Genomic DNA, 17,258 nt, shown 5'->3' with positions numbered 1-17,258 from the left:
CGATCACGATCACGCACGACGTCGTAAGTCACGGAACGGAACAGCTGCCAGTCGGCCGCAATCGGCAGACTGTGGAGAATGCTACAGCTGAGCTGCAGGGCAGACGTCGTCCCCAGCAGGCAGCTGAAACGGAAACTCGAACGGACACTGTGAGCTCACGGGCGAGTTTATGGGTGGCGCTCGTGGGAAGTACCTTAAAATTCGCAGCACCAACAACCGACCCATAGCGCACGCTGGAGTGTATTTTACGGTACGGTCCTCGGTGTTGATAGTGAACTGATTGCTTCCGCGATGCTACTCCTCAGTTGGCCGGCCAACGAGCGGTGGTGATTGTATTGGTCCGTCCGATCGAGACGCTTTCGAGTGTCGATTATAAACCTACGCAAATCTTCGCTTGCGGATATTGCGGAGCGCAGCAATAAAAGTCGACCATCAGCACGGTTTGGCTCTACACGACATAACTGTCGCCCCGTCGTTGTCGTCGTCGTCTAGCTTTCCAATCCAATCCATTGGCCGCTTTTAATTGCACACCGTCTGCTTGGGGCGCTCGTGACAGAAAGAAATGAATCACGGGACTCACGAAACTGCGAATTAGCATTGCCAGCACAGGCAAGCAGGCAGGCAGGCAGGAAGGTTTATGGGCCATCCGACCAGCATCTAACGGCCATCTCTCGGCCCAGTTTAAATGCAGGGCCATTTCGCGCAACACGAGATCACTGCACCCTGGCGCGCGCACCCCCTGCGAGTCCTTGGGCTGCAACTATCACGTCCCACACTATCATCGCGTGCCCGTCCCGTCGTGCATTTGGGTCACCTATTTTCATTAGCGTCCAGTCCACCCTTCAGTGACACTGTGCATCATCCGGCCGATATGGGTCACCGCGGCAAATCGGGTCGAACGACATTTTTCCGACCGAACGACCGGAAAAACTGGCCACTATCTTAACCCCCCCCCCCCCCCCCTTCCCCTGCAACGAACCTGCCCCCCGGAAACGTGGGTAGCGGCTCCGGGGGAACCGCTTTAAAGCCCGCCTCCGAATCTCGCCCAAAAAACTCCTGAAAGTATGCAACCCGCATGACCCGCACGAATGGTAGCCGCCCAGGCTGAAAGCTTTCGCGCGAGAAAGTGCTGTGCGGTGCGGAGCGGCGAGAAAACAGTGGAAAGCGGAGGAAAAGGAAAGGCGCGAGCAGGTTTCGGAAGTGGCCCCCCCCGGGCGGGGGGAAGAGGCCCCGGTAGTCTCGCGATGGCCTAGGAGCGGCGCATCGGGCCGCTCGATCGCTCACTAGTAATCTGTACGCGGTACCGAACGGGTGTGTGCGCTGTCGTCAACGTCGTCGTCGTTGTTTCTCCGTGTGCCCGATTGATAAGTTCCGGATCGAGGAACTTCCTGCGTGTTTGGTGACCAGCGATCGACTCGATTGGCGCAAGTGTTAGACACCAAATTTGCCCAACAAACGCGTGTGTGTGTGCTTGAAGTGTGTTGCGGAAGAGTCGAGTCGGGGTTTCATCCGTCAGTTGGGTCCGTCAAAAGCCATCGGTCTCTGCATTCGATTGACCGAATTTCACTTGGCCGCAGCGGAAAACTCTGCCGCAATTGCCGACCATAAATGTTTAAAGTTTTCCACACAATTTTCGTCCCCTCGAGAGACTGAACGCCGGAAGTGTGGAAGTGTTGGTGCACGTGCACGTGTAGCATTGTCGCAAGTCACCCCGGTGGCCAGTTATGAGGCAAAACATTGTCTGTGCGAGGTCGTTGCAAACCAGTGCCATAGTGGAAATCGCGTAACGCAATTGCACCGGAACCGGAGTGTTATCCTGTGCTTGTCAAGTGAAGAAGAAACGAACGAAAGAAGATTCGCCAGCCTGCGTCCTGCGGGGGCAAGCCAATCAAACTTTCAAGCCACAGTTGGGCCACGGGCAGGTTCCGAGTTCCGATCAAGAGCTCCTGACACGATCGCTCTGCCTTGATGTGCAACCAGCAGTGCGTGATCGATGAACGGCATCCGAACATTTCGGTTCAATGTGGCAAACAGTTAGTGCCTTTTTCGAGTACCTAATCCACCAGCTATGCTTTTACGACCATAACAACCATAACAGTAGCGCCGACGGCGGGTGCGATCCTAACTGTGGCGGCAGCGCCCCCTATCCTTGCAGCTGCGGCGCCGATCATAATCACAATGGGTACGGTGGCGGCCACTAAACCAAGGGCCAACTAATCCCCAACTTTGGCGGACTAACCTGGGGAACGATTCCTGCGGTGCTCCATCCACTGACCGTTCTCACCGTCCTTCTCACCATTTCGCAGGTCGATCATAAGCCAGCGGCTGGACGATCGCAGCTCGCACAACGGGCGCCGCCGGAGCTCGTCGATCGGTGGCCTGAGCCGGACCAGTCTGGCCGGGGCCATCATCAACGATCGCGACAACCTGGACATTAGTGCGGTCGCGAGCAGCTTGCGGGACTTTGGTGGCACCGGACCCGGTCCCAGCGCCAATGGGCCGCCGGGAGGGCCTCCAGCGACCGGCGGACCTTCGGCAGGCCCAACCCGGCCATCCGGAGTGTCACGGAACGGGAGCGATGCGGCGGCACAGCGCGAGGTCAGCAACAGCGTCCAGGCCCAGATCGAGCGCATGTTCACGGACGTCGCGAAGGAGAACGGTGGCCCCGGGGCGGCCAATGTACAAAGCTTCGGCGTGCGGTGCCTCGGCTCGCTGCCGCTGAAGGAGAAGGTCACGAGCCTGGTCGGGCTGCAGGAACCGCTGCGGCAGCTGTACCTGAGTGGCGCCGGTCACGGGGTAAGTTCCAACTCGATCCAAGACACTCCCAAACGACACGTAACGCTTCCAAGGGTTGCATCCAATGGTGCGCCCACCTTCCGGAAGTAATCCGGATCGACGACCGACTGATTGATTGAAGCGCAGCTCGCCCGGTGGGGAGATTTTATCACCACTTGCGGACGCCATTGTTGCGGACGCCCAAAAGGCCCGATAGAAACAACTATTTCGACATGCGCCTGCGTGCTTCATTTACATCCGAATGGGTCTGCAGCCAGCCAAGTCTATCGCCAATTGAATCGGCACCTTGATGAGTGGTTTTATTAGCTGACCATTCCGGCCGGGCCGGCCCGGCGCTAGGAAGTGGAAAACAAAATGAAAACAACCACCCCAACGGATCACATCTTGGGAGACCACTTTCTATCCCGTCGGCTGCCGGTGGAGGGTTTTCGGGGAATCCACCAAGTGTTACGCGCGCGCCCGCGTCATATCGATACGATGGGGACTTACTCGATCGAAGTGGCTGGTTTTGTTTCTCCAGCTGCGGTTTGTTTTGGGATTTCGGCTTTGGCCCCTTGGCGCGGCGAAGGAGAAACTCAAAACCCGCTAGTGGCCCGTTTGCGAGAGCCATTAAGGTGTGAAGCCTTAAGCCCAACACGCGGCACACGGCGGTTTACGTCGCCGTAGCGTCGGCGTAATTGAAACATCTTATTACCGCTGCGTTATGACCATGTTTTTGGGCAGCTGCGGAGGGCGGAGCGCTCGCTGGTTGCGCTCCAGCGACCTGAAAGTCCCGGCTGGTCTGGACCTGGAGAAGGTCCCAAAGTGCAGCGGGAAGACGTTTAGAACGTCGTTAGACTAAGTGTCACTAGCCCTGGGCATGTTGGCGAACCTCGGCACAGTCTGTTGACTGGATAACCAACCCAGCTGTCAGTAGGCTGATGAAGTTGTTTTATGCGTGTAAGGCCCACATGTAGATTGGGGAATTAATCAAACGAAAGCAAGCGCGACCTGAGCGAGTCCGGGAGGGAGATCCGCACCGTCGGTTGCCCCCAAGTCCCCGGTGGACGAACACTGATTGAACTATCTTCCGCACTAAATCTACCCATCAGCGGGCGCGATCACCTAAAAGTGGTGTAAACGGAGCTTCTTAACGACCCCCGGCTGCAGATGCACGATAGTTCCATTCGCTGGCTTCACTGACTTGCTGACCCAAAAGTGGCGCAAGAAAAATCGGACGCCGGATGCGCAGCGCGCACCGAACCGGTGGAACCGCCCGGTGAAACTCCCTCTCCCGTAACGGAGTTTTCTTTCGCACCTGCTCACCACCGAATGGCACCCCTGGCTAGCTAGCCGGCCGAACTTTTGGCCGCCGGTGAGCAATTAGCAGGTCGCCCGTATGAACCGTTCTTCGTCAGCGCGGGACGGCGGCTCGCAGGATAACGCCGTCTGCTCCGAAAGATGATCTGGGAGCCATTCTAGAGCGGCCTGCTTGGCCTATTCCGCTAGCAACCCCATCACCGGCGGGCCGGCGTCTCGAAGAAACCGCCAAACGGGCTGATTACACCGACTTTCCAGCCAGCCGCGGTCATTAAAATTCCTCAAACCAACTACTCCAGCTGACGCGGTGGAGTCGTTTTAAATAATCGTAAAAAGCATGGCTCGTGAGGAGGGCTTTTATTTCTCCAATATGGCCTCTACGGCAGCTCGCTAATTTTAGGCCGCTCGCATATTCATGTGGCCCAGCGCACGCAAACGGAACTGCACGTAACGGCATCATCACACCCCGCACACATCACGACGGTCACACCTTCACGATCTCCGGTGCGAGACTCCGGTGAAGATTCCGCGTCACGGAGCCGTGCGCGATTGACGGTCGCCGAGGAAATGGGCGAGAAAAGTGAAATGCACACCCTATCGGACACATACACACACACACATATATCGTAATGTGACTAATAAACTCCCCATCCCATCCGCCACTCGATGTCCGATGGCCCTACGGAATAGAAATCTCATAATCCGTCTAATTATGATCGACGGTCGGTGCCACGGCGGTGGTGGATTATGGATGAGCGAAAAAAGGCCCCCGGGTGTCCGGCCCTGGGCGTTGCTTAACGAACCGTGAAACGTGCATAAATCATCACCGGAGGGGTGCCCGGCCCATCCCGGCCTGGGTTGATGCAAAATGGGCGGGACGCACCCCCAGAGCACAACGACAGTGTACGATGGTCTGGTACTTACTGGCGACACTGGTCGAAATGGAATGAAAATAAGTCATAACAAAGCACCTTACCCGTGACGGGGTTAATGTGAAGTTGAGAAATAGTTCGTCGCGCCCCAAAGTGGCCATTCATTCAATATTGGTAATGTTGGAAACTCCGTCGAGTCGTCGAGGGTGCTCCGATTGATGTTTGTTTGTTTTCGGGGCTAAACATCACATTTAGTCGCTTCGAAATGGGCGCCACTGCTTGCTACAGTTGTGGGAAAGCCACAGAAGATGCGATTTCGCTTCTGTCAAACAACTGGCAGACTTGAGAATTGGACAAAAGATGCTTATTAAAGACAGCGAACTGTTGATTACTGTATTGATCATAGCCTAAGCTTAGAGCATCTAGGAAGTAGACGTTAGTTTACTTCTTGAATAGGCTGCCAAAAGTGCGGACATCCGAGCTCTACACGTTTTCTTTGAGCCGATTTTCTCACGATGATCTGCTGAGGTTGAAGGATAGCCAACATTGCACTCACAATACTCAAAATGAATGATCAAAACATTCGAGATGATCGACCGTTTTAGCCAACATACGAAAGGATCAATTTGATGTAATAGGTATTAGGAGTTATTTTTTTTTAAATCTCAGTGATTGCAAAATTGCAAGAAAAAGAGAGCGAAATTTAGCCAAATATCATTTACACAATGGTGCAGATTTTGCTTGATTACTACATGATAATCCCATAATCTTTTAACGGTTATGCTCCACGCTTGCGAATTATCACAAAGAGTACCATTTTTTCAAAAAGCTTGCTGGCTCTTTTGGACTTTTAACAGTCTGGACCCTTACTATTCCTTGCTTTAATGGATATACCTTTTAAAAAAATTCAAAAGCAGTGTTCGCTAATAAAACTAAACTATTTAATTAAATGAGAAAAACAGCCAAAACTACAGTTGGCTAGATCAAAACTAGGAGTTGTAAGGGTCATGAGTCAATTAGTAGCTGAACTAAATCCCGCTACACGGCGGTTCTAGTATCCTTTTCTTAACTGAAACACTTTTCATAGATCTTTCGTAGATCAACCGTATTAACGCAACGAAGACGAAAAGTTCCATCAACTCATGTAGCTTCCAGCAACTACTTACATATATTTTACAACTACAGCACACAGTACGATCAAAACGTTGCCTATGCGGTTAATACGATGACTTAGACCCTACTAATAATCTGACTTCAATAATCTGAATTCAATATAATCTGACATGGTTTGTGTGGCCTATAGATATTTCACCAGAAGAAGGTCGATACATGATAGAACGAACGATGGAAAAGCCTTTCGCTATTTTAATGTACAAATCGTTGAGACAAGGAAAAAGAAAGGCTGAAATAGCATCAAACATGATCCTCTCAGCAGGGGTACAGATAGTGCGTTCCACATAGGGATCATATTTCATGCTGGAACGTTCTGGGCGGCTCGCTGAACTAGAAAACGGGTCCAACAGCTCCTAGAGCCGGGACCCGCATCTGGGTCACCCTTCGGACGACTCCGCAAAACCTCTTCAGCCTTCAGCGATGGCTTCCAAAGTGGGCCACCAGCGGACTGCGCACCGGTCCGGAGGATTGCAGTGTGGCTACATCCTCACATCCACACGTAGGGTCCCTGGTGGCCCCGCCGGGCGCCCGATAGCGTCGGGTCGGGTCGGCGGATGGCAGGGCGGCGAGCTGAAACTGGTTCGGTTTGACACACTTTAATTGAACAATTTTTCAATTGCCTTTTCCGTACTCGACACCTCGGCACCAGCGCGCCGAGACCATTAGGAATGGCATTGAATTCGTGGAAAATGGTACGATCCGTTGGCAGTGATCCGGTCTTTGGCACGAGACCGGAATTGCACACCCGGTCCGGGCGGGCCGGGTTATCCGGGCAAGAAAGTAAGTTCGGCTCAACTGTGCTCGCCACCAGCGCGACCCACTTGCGGCCGGCCGGCTGGATGAGAAGACGGAAAACCGATCGACTTCGAGGGTCTTGGCGGGGGGAAAAACCAAAAAACACACACACACACACACGGACCCAAACAGACAACGTGGAAGAAAAACGGTCGATCGGGAACGGTGAGGTCTGCTCGATGGTCAAAGAAAATCAAGATCAAAATCGATGCGAAACCCGTTCCGTTCGATGCTCCATTAGCGAGCGAGAGATACGGCCCCGGACGGCCGACTGGCTGCCTCTAACGGAACGTGTTGGCAGCGCCCCCCCCCCCCCCCCGGCGCCAACCGCGACCGGTACCGAGAGTGCAATTTTTTCGCATTTGCTCTAATTATGCTATTTGGAGTAGGAGCAAAACTGGCTGGCTGCCTGCCACAGCTAGCTACCAAGTGGCTGCCACAGAAGTAGAATGTTTACACTATTACATTAATGGGCAGCTCTGCTCGCCGTGGCGGTCGATTAGATTAGCACATTAGAAAACTAGATCCAAAAGCTGCAATTTATGAACAGTTTTTTATGCTTTTTCCGACTCCTGTCGAATTTAAGGGATTTAAGCATCGTGAGAGAATCTCCTGTATTCCAATTACTTCAACAGTTGTAACGCTTGTGGTTTTTTAGTTGAATTCGACCAACATTCGACCAAGAATCAACAAAACAATTGAGAACGAACAATAACGTAAAGATTTGTGTTTAAAGAGTTTTGGGACTACGTTGAACACACGAAGCGGCCTGGACTTCCAACCAAATTTAATACAGTGTTGTTTACTTTCCAGTTACAAAACAGGCTTTAAAAAAACTTATGAACAATTAACTCATGAAGAAAATCGTTCAAGATGGCCGTCTCGCGACCTATGGCAACAGTTGATTTTGATAAAATAATGTTCAATGACAATGGCCGGTTGTTACCTTGGCAAATGCTATTTTTCAATTGCTCCAAAGTTGCAGGCTTGTCAGCATAAACACGATCTTTTGCGTAGCCCCACAAGAAAAAGTCCAACGGTCCAACGTCCATATCTTCTAAGTCCATATGTTCAATTGCAGACCAAACAATGTGTTATCGTTCGGAACTGATGGAAATAGTCCTCCGTTCGTCATTGTCCAGAAAAACTAGGGTCCTATGACGCCTGCCGCCTACCCATAATACTCACCATACAGTCAACTTTTCTGGATGTTACGGCCTCTATTCAATCGTTTGCTTGTTTACGTAGCCGACAAGTGAAAAATGTACCTCGACGCTCAAGAAAATTTTACTGGAAAAAAGCGCTTTGGAATTCCCAATTTTGTAGTAAGTTTTAAAAACTTTGGTTCGTTGTTCTGTTGTAAAACGATTCATTTTCTAAAATGGCAGTCATTCTACTAAAAGTATGCCTTTTGGTTGACAGATATACTCAAAAACTGTAAAATGCCGGCCTTGTAATTTCGAAACTACGAAATGGATAATCCTGGTAGTAGCAGTAACGCCATAACCATCGATCGACAGTTAGAAGCCTTACCAATTTTTTTTTTGTAATTTCAAAAGCGTATCCTAACCACGATTCATACAGACCATTTGTGCTCGAGAGCTGCCAATTCGGATTATGTTCCTAAAACGCTTGATTTCATTCTTCGTAATTTTGAAATTATTTGTGATTACTTTGCATATCATTATTGCTGACTTGGCTCCATCCGATCACTGGTTGGCATCCGATAAGTTCCAGGGGCTCTCCGCTCCGAGCTTTTCGGACTGGTGTATCACATCACTTCGGGACTGCCCTCAACAATATACTCAATTTCCCTCTTCTTTTTGCTCACGGTAGTGTTTCTAGCGTTTGTCTCGTAAGATCACACCGGAAAATATGGTCACACGTCGGGCCGATTGCAGAGGTTCAAAATCAAACAATACTTTCAGTTCGCGACAACGACATTCAGTGACAGTAGCGAGCCGACGTGATGTCCATCATAGCCCGCCCTGCTCAGCCCCGGGCTCGGCCCCGGGGGCCGTACGGGTTTCACAATCGCTGATCTGGCCGATGATTAAACGGTCGTAACGCGGCCTCGGCTAGGAAAGTTATCGCACGGCCCAAAACCAGCCTGCGTGCGGGTGATTTGATTTGAAATCCAAAATTTCACCCAAATACGCACCGAACCACCACCATGGCCGCCGCACCGAGAGTTACAGTTTTATTTCGGTTGCTGGTTTTCTTACCCCGCAGCGGATCGACGGCGAGTTACACCGAAACCAGCGGCGGGCCGATTTTTGGCACCGACGCTTTTCCCGGCCGAAGATTTCTTTTCCGTGCCTTAGTAACATGTTTTGCGCTTCGCCTCACATGCCAGCCAGCCTTACAGACGAGGAGCGCGCGGCCCGCACCACGCACCGTATCAGGCAGAGCGGCCGAGGCCACGGCAGCAGATTCGGTGCGCGGTTCGTAAGCGCCCGGAATAAATCATGACTTTTCCTCCAAAAACAACGCTCTGAATGTGTTGTTGATTTTAGGGGTTGGTTGAAGTGTGCGGTGCCTGTGCGGAGGGCTCCTCCACCCGATCCCGGGTAGCGCAGGTGCATTGTTGTGTAAAGCGTCTCTCACTTCGCGCCTTCGAATTCCTGCCAATGCTCATCTTATGTTGGCCCCGTTCAGCCGCCGATTTCGAACCCTTGCCGAGCCGGAGCGGGCCAGGTCAGAGGCTGTAGTTGGATGCCCTCGAAGATAGCACTCGCGGCGCTGGGCTTCGACTGGGCAGCCCCGACAACCGCAGTCGGGGTCTCCAGTATGCACCGACCGGACGGACGCTCCAACTTTCGCCCACCGTAATGAGTCCGAAACGGTCCCTAGGACTTGATTTTAATTTGTGCATAACCTCTTCTAATGAAAGCGACTACCTAGAGACGGTTTTACACGTGCTCACGGCTCACTTTATTCAGACGCAAACCGAACGCGAACCGATTCGCTGCCTGACGCTGGGTCGACTGCGATTTGGCTTCGCTTTAATTGCTGATTTTGCAGAGCAAAGTGAAAACTGGCCACCGAGAAGCGTCCAGCGAGCGTCGTCGACTGGCCGAAAGCTCTTCTAGGGCTGCGGCTGCTGGTGATCGTTTCATTAAGGGTTTGCTGCGATTTTTTGCACATCCAGCCCCCTCTCGGAAGGGTGAAAGTGGTGGCTAATGAGTGGTGCTACGCGGTCAGTATCGCACTAAATAACATGACTCATGTGAAACCCTTCTTCCTAATTATAATTGAAGCCGAAATCACCAAATTATTTTAAAAGGACCGACTACAAACTGCGTCAAGATGTGGCCAATTTTGCATGCGGTTGAATTAAAACAGAATTCCTTTCATTGTTGAGTGCGCCAGCGATGCTCGACAAAAACAGCTGTCTGTTAGCTATTGAGCCAATATTAAAATTGAGCAAGTTAATAAATTTGACGTATCTCTTTTTTGATTTATTACTTCGAAGACTTATTACATGAGCATAGCGACATTAAAAGGAAGTACTTACAAGTTTTTGAAGCTAGTACAATTTATTAAAATACAAAGATTAACTTAACGTGAGTGACTCTCTAATTGATCTGAACTCTCTGAAAACGATCGTCGTTATTATCGTCAATCCTGTATATTGTAAAAACAGCAATCCGCTAACAAACGGAATGCTCTGTGAAATGCCACGTACGGTAACTTACGAGTTAGAGACGAAAACCTGTAAACTCATTTAAACGAGGTACTGTTGAAGGCTTTCAGTTGAAGAAAAACATGTTAACCAACATTGCGTCAGAAATGAGCCAATAGACAGGACATTAATGATTTGTAAACTTAAGTCCATGTTTGAAGGAGTTAGAGAAGTAATTTACTTCCATTCTTAGCTCCTATAGCTTTGTAATAATCATTTGTTTCTCTCTTTAAGAAAACATCTGATAAAAATGCTAAATAAATACAGGTTTCATAGAACTATCGTGCCTCTTTGCTACTGCTGAGAATTACTCCAACGATAAATTGGCTAAACTTTATAAATTGGTGATTCAAAGTGTCACCTGATCCGAAACCTCTGAGCTAGTGTCAGATAATGCTATGTTTACATGTCCCCGGTCACGTTTGCACCATGAAAATGTCCCAGTTTTGTGGGGATACTATTGAAGCGATCGTTAATAAAAAACCAACACCAAACTTGCTTAAACTATACTACTATACCACAACCTCAGCCTTAATTTTACAACCAAACTTTGTGTCCAATTCAGTCATCGTTGAACAGTGATTTAAATCCTGTTGCCGTCCTGTGTTGATGTTGATGGATTAGCTTCCCCAATCGGAATTGAGCTTGTTGACCACTTTGAGGAAATTACCCTACAAGTCCAACCATTAAATTTAAACCTCAATTACATCGAAAATACATTAACCGTGTGGAATTTTCTGTAAACTCTACAACGAACGCCGCACCAAAACTTACGCCGGAGAAACGCACAAAAAATACAAACGTTACGACAGGTAATTTCACCCCTCAAGGAGCGGTACGACAAAAACCTAACGAGACAATGTACAAAAATGCTGTCCGCCGCCACATTGTAGCATAGTATGCTCGTTCCGCCGTGGGTCGTGGATCACCACCTGCGGGTTTGACCCAAATTTTCGGACAAAGCATCTTTTCTTCGCTCAAAAAAGGTCAAGTTCTCGGCTAGGCCGATGCAGCAGCCTTCCTTGGCACCCTTGGCAGAGCCGATTTTTTGTTTCGGCGTTGCTTCAAGAGGTGGCCATACAATGTTATCGGCTAGCAGGAGTTGGCCCCCGGGTGGGTTCGGGGGATGATCCGCTGTTAGGTGTTTATGCCCCATGAAAACAACTTCGGCGAAAGAGTACGAGACCCGTTACACACCTTTGCAGCTAGGCGGCGGCTATAGCCGTAGTTAACAGTGATTGCCGTAGCAGAAGCACAGAATAACATAATTGCCGTGGTGAGCCGGGGAGCATGGGCCGCTATCGAGAGTTTCGGGTAAGCTGGCCCCGCCGGGGCCGGGCGGGTTATCAGCGACGTCTTCGGCCCGCCCGAGGCCTGGCCTGATTGAGGTGGCGGTTAAATGGGAAACTACAGTTATCGAAAAAGTCGATGCCTCGCAGCTGTAACGAAAACGAATTATCATTCCGGCAGCTATTCAAATTTCTACCCCTGCTACAGCCCTGCTTAGAGCCGGCCATTTTCCGGCCACTCTCACGATTCGCAAATTATGCTTTCCCTCCTACCACCGAACTGGGGCTTTTAATTAATTGCCCGATTACCGCACTAATTAATGGTTGACGGGAACGCATTTTGTTAGAGTTAAAGCCGAGGGCTGAGAACGAAGCCGACCATTTCTTTCGGAACTTTCAAAGATGCTAATTATGCTCCACCATCAACTTGACGGGGTGGCCAAGGTTTGTAACGATTTATGTACATTTAAATGGCGATGCAATGAACTATAGAATGTCATAAAAGTTTCGAAGAAACCTCCGGCGAGTCACGGTCAAGTTTGTCAGGGTTAGTTAGAACGTAACTTTAAACGACCGTTTTAAACGTTGACCTCATGGCTTATGTCATCGTGGAGCGGGAATCCCCGCACGGTGAATGGTCTATCGACAGCCGCACAGGGCCATTGCTCGATGTTGGCCGCTGGGTGCGTCTGTTTATGTTCGTCGACGGTAATTATCAAAGTGTGCCACTCCAAAACGCCTCAAAACGGACGAGCCCTCAAGCGGCTTTCGAACCATAATTTTTCACTTATCCGTACGTTCGATTATAGATTTTTGAGTATTGTTGTTATTGTTATGTTCGATTTTTTAAAACAATTTCACTTCCGAACTATGTTGCTTTCAAGATTGGCCCTCAGCAGCTCATCCCTGACTGACTGTAAGTCAATCGCTTCGACTAATGAACGGGCGCAAAAATGTCGCCCAATTCGTAAGTCGAAAATATCAAATGATTTCAATGAACGTCAAGTGAATTTTTCAAGAAATAAATGAATGCCTTAGCTACTGATCCAAAAACTCAAGAGAGATGTTGCAAAATGCAAACTTGAATGGCGCGTCTCTTGAACGATGATTCCAGTGCCCCCAATTCTAAATTCACTACAGCCATATGATGATCCATGATGTATTAGAACATGAATTCGTTGATCTATTCGTGCTTTCTTGACGTTTCGATCGTGAGCGATCAAATCGTGCTTGCATTGGGACCTTAATATTGGACTTCCTGAACCAAGGGTTTTTTTTTTCTAGACAAACAACTAGTATGGCAGAAAGCCAGAAACTATCGTTGGGCTAAAGAAGGGTTAAGCACGTTTGACACGTCAGGACATCAGAAGACAGCCTCGGTTCGTAAAAGCGAGTGTGCCCGAGGCAAACATTCCAAAAGTGACATCATCCTCGTCGTCAGAAACAGCGACAATTAGATCGATATACAACTTTCAAAAACAGTTTCAATGCTCAATTAACTATTCAAATATCGCAACAGAGTAGACTTTGTTATAATTCTCCTTCAGGATCGGCATGAATCAGGAGAATGAGAACATGCTACGGTTCCACAATAAGGCCTATAGGGCGTCTATAGAGTCTATACTCCAACAACCACCGATCAATCATGTTCTTCAAAGCATACCTCATTGTCTGAACGATCGAACGAAGAAGATCAGCGCCGATTAAATATTTCATGACGGCGAGTGCTTGAAAGGGTGTTAATTTTAGGTTTATTTGACGTGTTACTCATCGTTTCAATAACGCGTTTCACTCCCCGATACAGACACAAACCGGCGGTTCACTGGACATTAGCCCGATCGGGCTGCGAATCCGGGCTGGGAGCGGCAAGGAGCCCTCGGTGACGCCGTTCCAAAACATTGCCGTCTGGTCGGCGGTGAAGTTTGTGGTGTCGGGTGCGGAGGGCGGCGCCGCCTTTTTGCCGCTCATCACCGATCCGGAGAACATCGACAAGAGTTCGCTGTTTCGCCCACTGAGGTGAGTTCGCCGGCCGCCGAGCAACGCCACCGAGCCAGTCGATTAACAATATCCGTATCCTTCCACAGTGCCGCCGACAAGCGGCGCCTATCGTCCGGCCTCCATTCGCCCCTGTTCGCGATCGTGATGCGCTCGACATCCGTGCCGCGCCAGCTCGAGTGCCACGGGTTCGTCTGCCAGACGCCGGAGGATGCCATCGTAATAGCGGCGACGCTCTACCAAAGCCTGATGGCTCACATGAGCAGTGGAGACGTGAGTAGCCATCGACCCATTCCCGTCAAAGGTTCGCTCCGAGCCCTAACCCTTCGTTCCATCGCGCAGAATCAGCGTCCCAAGCGTCCCAAGAACCGGAACGGTGTCAGCTGCATGAGCATCGCGAGCAGTGCCGCCACGACCAACACCCATCTACAGAGCGGCTCGACCAAGCTGTCCTCGCGCCGATCGAGTGCCAGCCAGCGCAGCATGCTGCCACCGCCACCGAGACCGCCCCGCATGAAGCGCAGTGCGACGAGCTCCTTGAGCGGCGAAAGCGACACCGTCGCCGGTGGCCGCAACGAGGAGTCGTCGACCGAGGAGCGGCGGAAGAAGAACGTCAAGAACAAACGACCCCCACCGATTCCACCGAATCCGCCGAGGGCAAGTAAGTGTAAAGAGTGGTCCGGTCGTAGCGTAGCAGCACCCTTGGCTCACCTCCCTCTCCATCTCCATCGCAGTATCCAACAGGCCGCTGATGCTGGACGAGATCTACACCGATCGGAGCCACTCGAACGACGAGCACGGGGTCGCCGCGAAGGAGGGTCCGTATCCGGCGCTGACGGACAACTCGACCGGCGACATCCTGACGCGGGTGGCCATCCCGCGGTCGGGCAGCTTCCTCAACACCGCCGGCCTGACACGGTACAAATCGCGCGCAACCCGGCGCCACACCGGCAAGGTGGGCGGCGGGGGCGGCTCGCCGCTCGGGTTCAGTGAGCTGTTCAACGAGTTCCGGTTGCAGGAGAACCTGCACTCGCTCGACGAGATACTGAATGCCATAATCAACTCGGACGGGATGTCCTTCAACGATCTGAAGCCGATCTACAAGGAGTTCCTGCTCAAGCTGGCCGTCACGCTGACGAAGGACGAGCTGTACCAGCGCTCCAAGAGCATCATGCGGCGCCAGAAGAAGAAAAAGTTAAAGCGAAGAAACAGTAACGTGCAGGTAAGCTGGGAAGCGGTGTACGAGAGTAGGCATAGGCTTCGCATCCGAACGTAGCCCGACACCGACGATGACGCCGGAGCGAGAGCGAGGACACCCTGGCCGCCGGTTGTGGGGTAGTGGGGGCCGCATGTAGATTGGGGGGACACAAAAGTACAACTTACCACACGTAGTATCCGCGCACACTCTCTAGTAACAACCGAGCACAACCGTAACGACGTTACGGAGCGTCGAAGCGCTAGCCACTAACGTTCCGCACAGCCTAACCATAGCCAGTAACCGAGCCAGTGGCTAGTTGTTGGAACTCTCCACTCACCTAGACGTAGTTAATTATAGTGCTTAGATGCGTTCTCTAGATATGACACTTTGACAGCTAGGCTTCCTAGCCGAAACACTTTGTAACACCTGTCTCTCTATCTGTCTCGCTCTCTATCTCTGTTTTTCTCTCTGTCTGTATCTTTCCGTGGTCTGTAAGGGTGGGCTTTAGGGTGTAAAGAGCGAATAAAAGTAACAAGTTCAAAACAAACCATAACGTCTTCTAACGTCCGCCTAGGATCCAGCCGCCTGACTTTAGAGCTACGCCACATCCACCCGTTGGAATGTTTTTATCGAGCTTTCCGGTTTCGTTCCTACCCTCTCTCTCTGTCTTTGCAGAACCAACGGCGGAAGCTACTGATCGGGGCCAAGGGGCTCCGCAAGGTGTTTCGCTTCGGTAAGTTTCGGAGCAAAAAAGGAACCCCAGCCGCCGGTGGAACCCACGGCGGAACCGGTGGCGGCGGTGCCCCGAACGGTGGCCGAACTGGTCACGGAGGAGGCCACGAACGGAACGGAGCTGGAGCTGGCGGCAACGGTGCTGGAGGGGGGGCCGGGGGGACGACCGCGCAGGGTAGCCGGGTACATCAGCTCGCGGACCAGCTATCGCTGGATCTTAAGGCAACCGGCAAGAAGGACCGATCCCGAATTGGAACTAGTGGTTCGGAGGTGTCAGAGGCTCGCCATGAGCATACACTGACGGCGCACAACCGGAACAGCTCGAGCGGGTAAGTCGGAGCGGGTCGGGTGCCAGATCGGATCCACTAGACAGTTCTTCGTTCGATCAACCTCCCACCAGGTATGTGTCCTGTTCGGAGTGTAGCTACGATTCGGACGCGTGTACCTGCACGTCGGCGGACCGGTGCTACTGTAGCCTCGGCGGGGATGACATCAACGCGAAGCTCCACCAGGCCAGCAACCGCAGCTCGGCCCCGAGTTGCCGCAGCGAGGACAAGTGCTACTGTTCGATGGGCGAGACGCCGAACGAGGACGGCTCGACCACCTGGTGTGACACGGACAGCTGCGTCAGCCAGGAGAAGTGCTACTGCTCCACGCGCCACGGTCAGGTGCCCAAGTGTGGTCAGGCGAAGGGCCAGGACTCCGGGGTCACAAAGCCGACGAAGCCGTCGAAGGTGGACAAACTGGCCCTGGACTACGAGCTGTTCACGGTCGGGGGCAGTGGCCGACCGGTGAAGGCATCGGAGGCGCTCAGCGTGAAGAAGACCGTCGAGGTGGCGGCCGAGTTTGCGGACGTGAAGCTCAGCCAGACGACGGACATCACGAACCTGAAGGCGGACCACCATCACCAGCAGTCCGGATCGGGCGGGTCGTCGCTGACCTCGACGACCAGAAAGTCGACCGACCACCGGAGCAGCAGCACCGGTGGCAGCCGGCAGCATCACGGCCATAACCACCACCACCACGCGCACCACCACCGAGCGAACCAGGAGAACGAGCAGCACCGCTCGAACGCGGTGCACTACCACCGGCACCACTACAGCACCAGCACGAAGAAGAAGTCGCTCCTGCAGCCCCTGCAGAGCCCGGTCAGCCCGGACTATCAGTACATCCACTCGACGCAATCGGATCTGATCGTGCGCAGCGGCAAGAAGCACGAGCTGAAGAGCTGCAAGCGTCTGACCAAGTCGGAGAGCTACTATCAGGCCGGGCGCCCCGTCAGCTCCTCGATGGGCCTGGAGGACTCGCTGGGCTATCTACCGTAGTTGACGCGTTCAAGACAAGTATAGGTTTGGCTTTTTTTTCCTGAAAGTAAACGCTACCCACCTAGACGGCCTGGCAAGCCCGAACGACTGCGTCCGTTT

The 17,258-nt window shown here is 51.8% G+C and overlaps 1 protein-coding gene across 1 annotated transcript; it reads left to right on the top strand.

Annotated features, from left to right (window-relative positions):
- The first annotated feature begins 2,021 nt into the window (after window positions 1-2,021).
- Window positions 2,022-17,159, top strand: LOC128272576 (uncharacterized). The gene is made up of 8 exons (XM_053010405.1): window positions 2,022-2,182; window positions 2,307-2,796; window positions 13,714-13,925; window positions 13,994-14,177; window positions 14,247-14,565; window positions 14,639-15,126; window positions 15,778-16,163; window positions 16,235-17,159. The coding sequence occupies exons 1-8, from the start codon at window positions 2,022-2,024 to the stop codon at window positions 17,157-17,159; spliced, it is 3,165 nt and encodes a 1,054-aa protein (XP_052866365.1).
- The last annotated feature ends 99 nt before the right edge of the window (window positions 17,160-17,258 follow it).

The sequence above is a fragment of the Anopheles cruzii genome, chromosome 3, assembly GCF_943734635.1.
Source record: "Anopheles cruzii chromosome 3, idAnoCruzAS_RS32_06, whole genome shotgun sequence".
Taxonomy (NCBI): domain Eukaryota; kingdom Metazoa; phylum Arthropoda; class Insecta; order Diptera; family Culicidae; genus Anopheles; species Anopheles cruzii.
Note: the sequence above shows the minus strand (reverse complement) of the source record. Positions and strands in the feature narration are given on the sequence as shown.

Excerpts from the sequence above, each read along its gene's own strand:
- LOC128272576 (XM_053010405.1), top strand. The coding sequence starts at position 2,022 with ATGTGGCAAACAGTTAGTGCCTTTTTCGAGTACCTAATCCACCAGCTA. Across the intron at positions 13,926-13,993 it reads TCGCTGTTTCGCCCACTGAG|TGCCGCCGACAAGCGGCGCC; the intron begins GTGAGTTCGCCG and ends ATCCTTCCACAG. Across the intron at positions 14,178-14,246 it reads CTCACATGAGCAGTGGAGAC|AATCAGCGTCCCAAGCGTCC; the intron begins GTGAGTAGCCAT and ends TCCATCGCGCAG.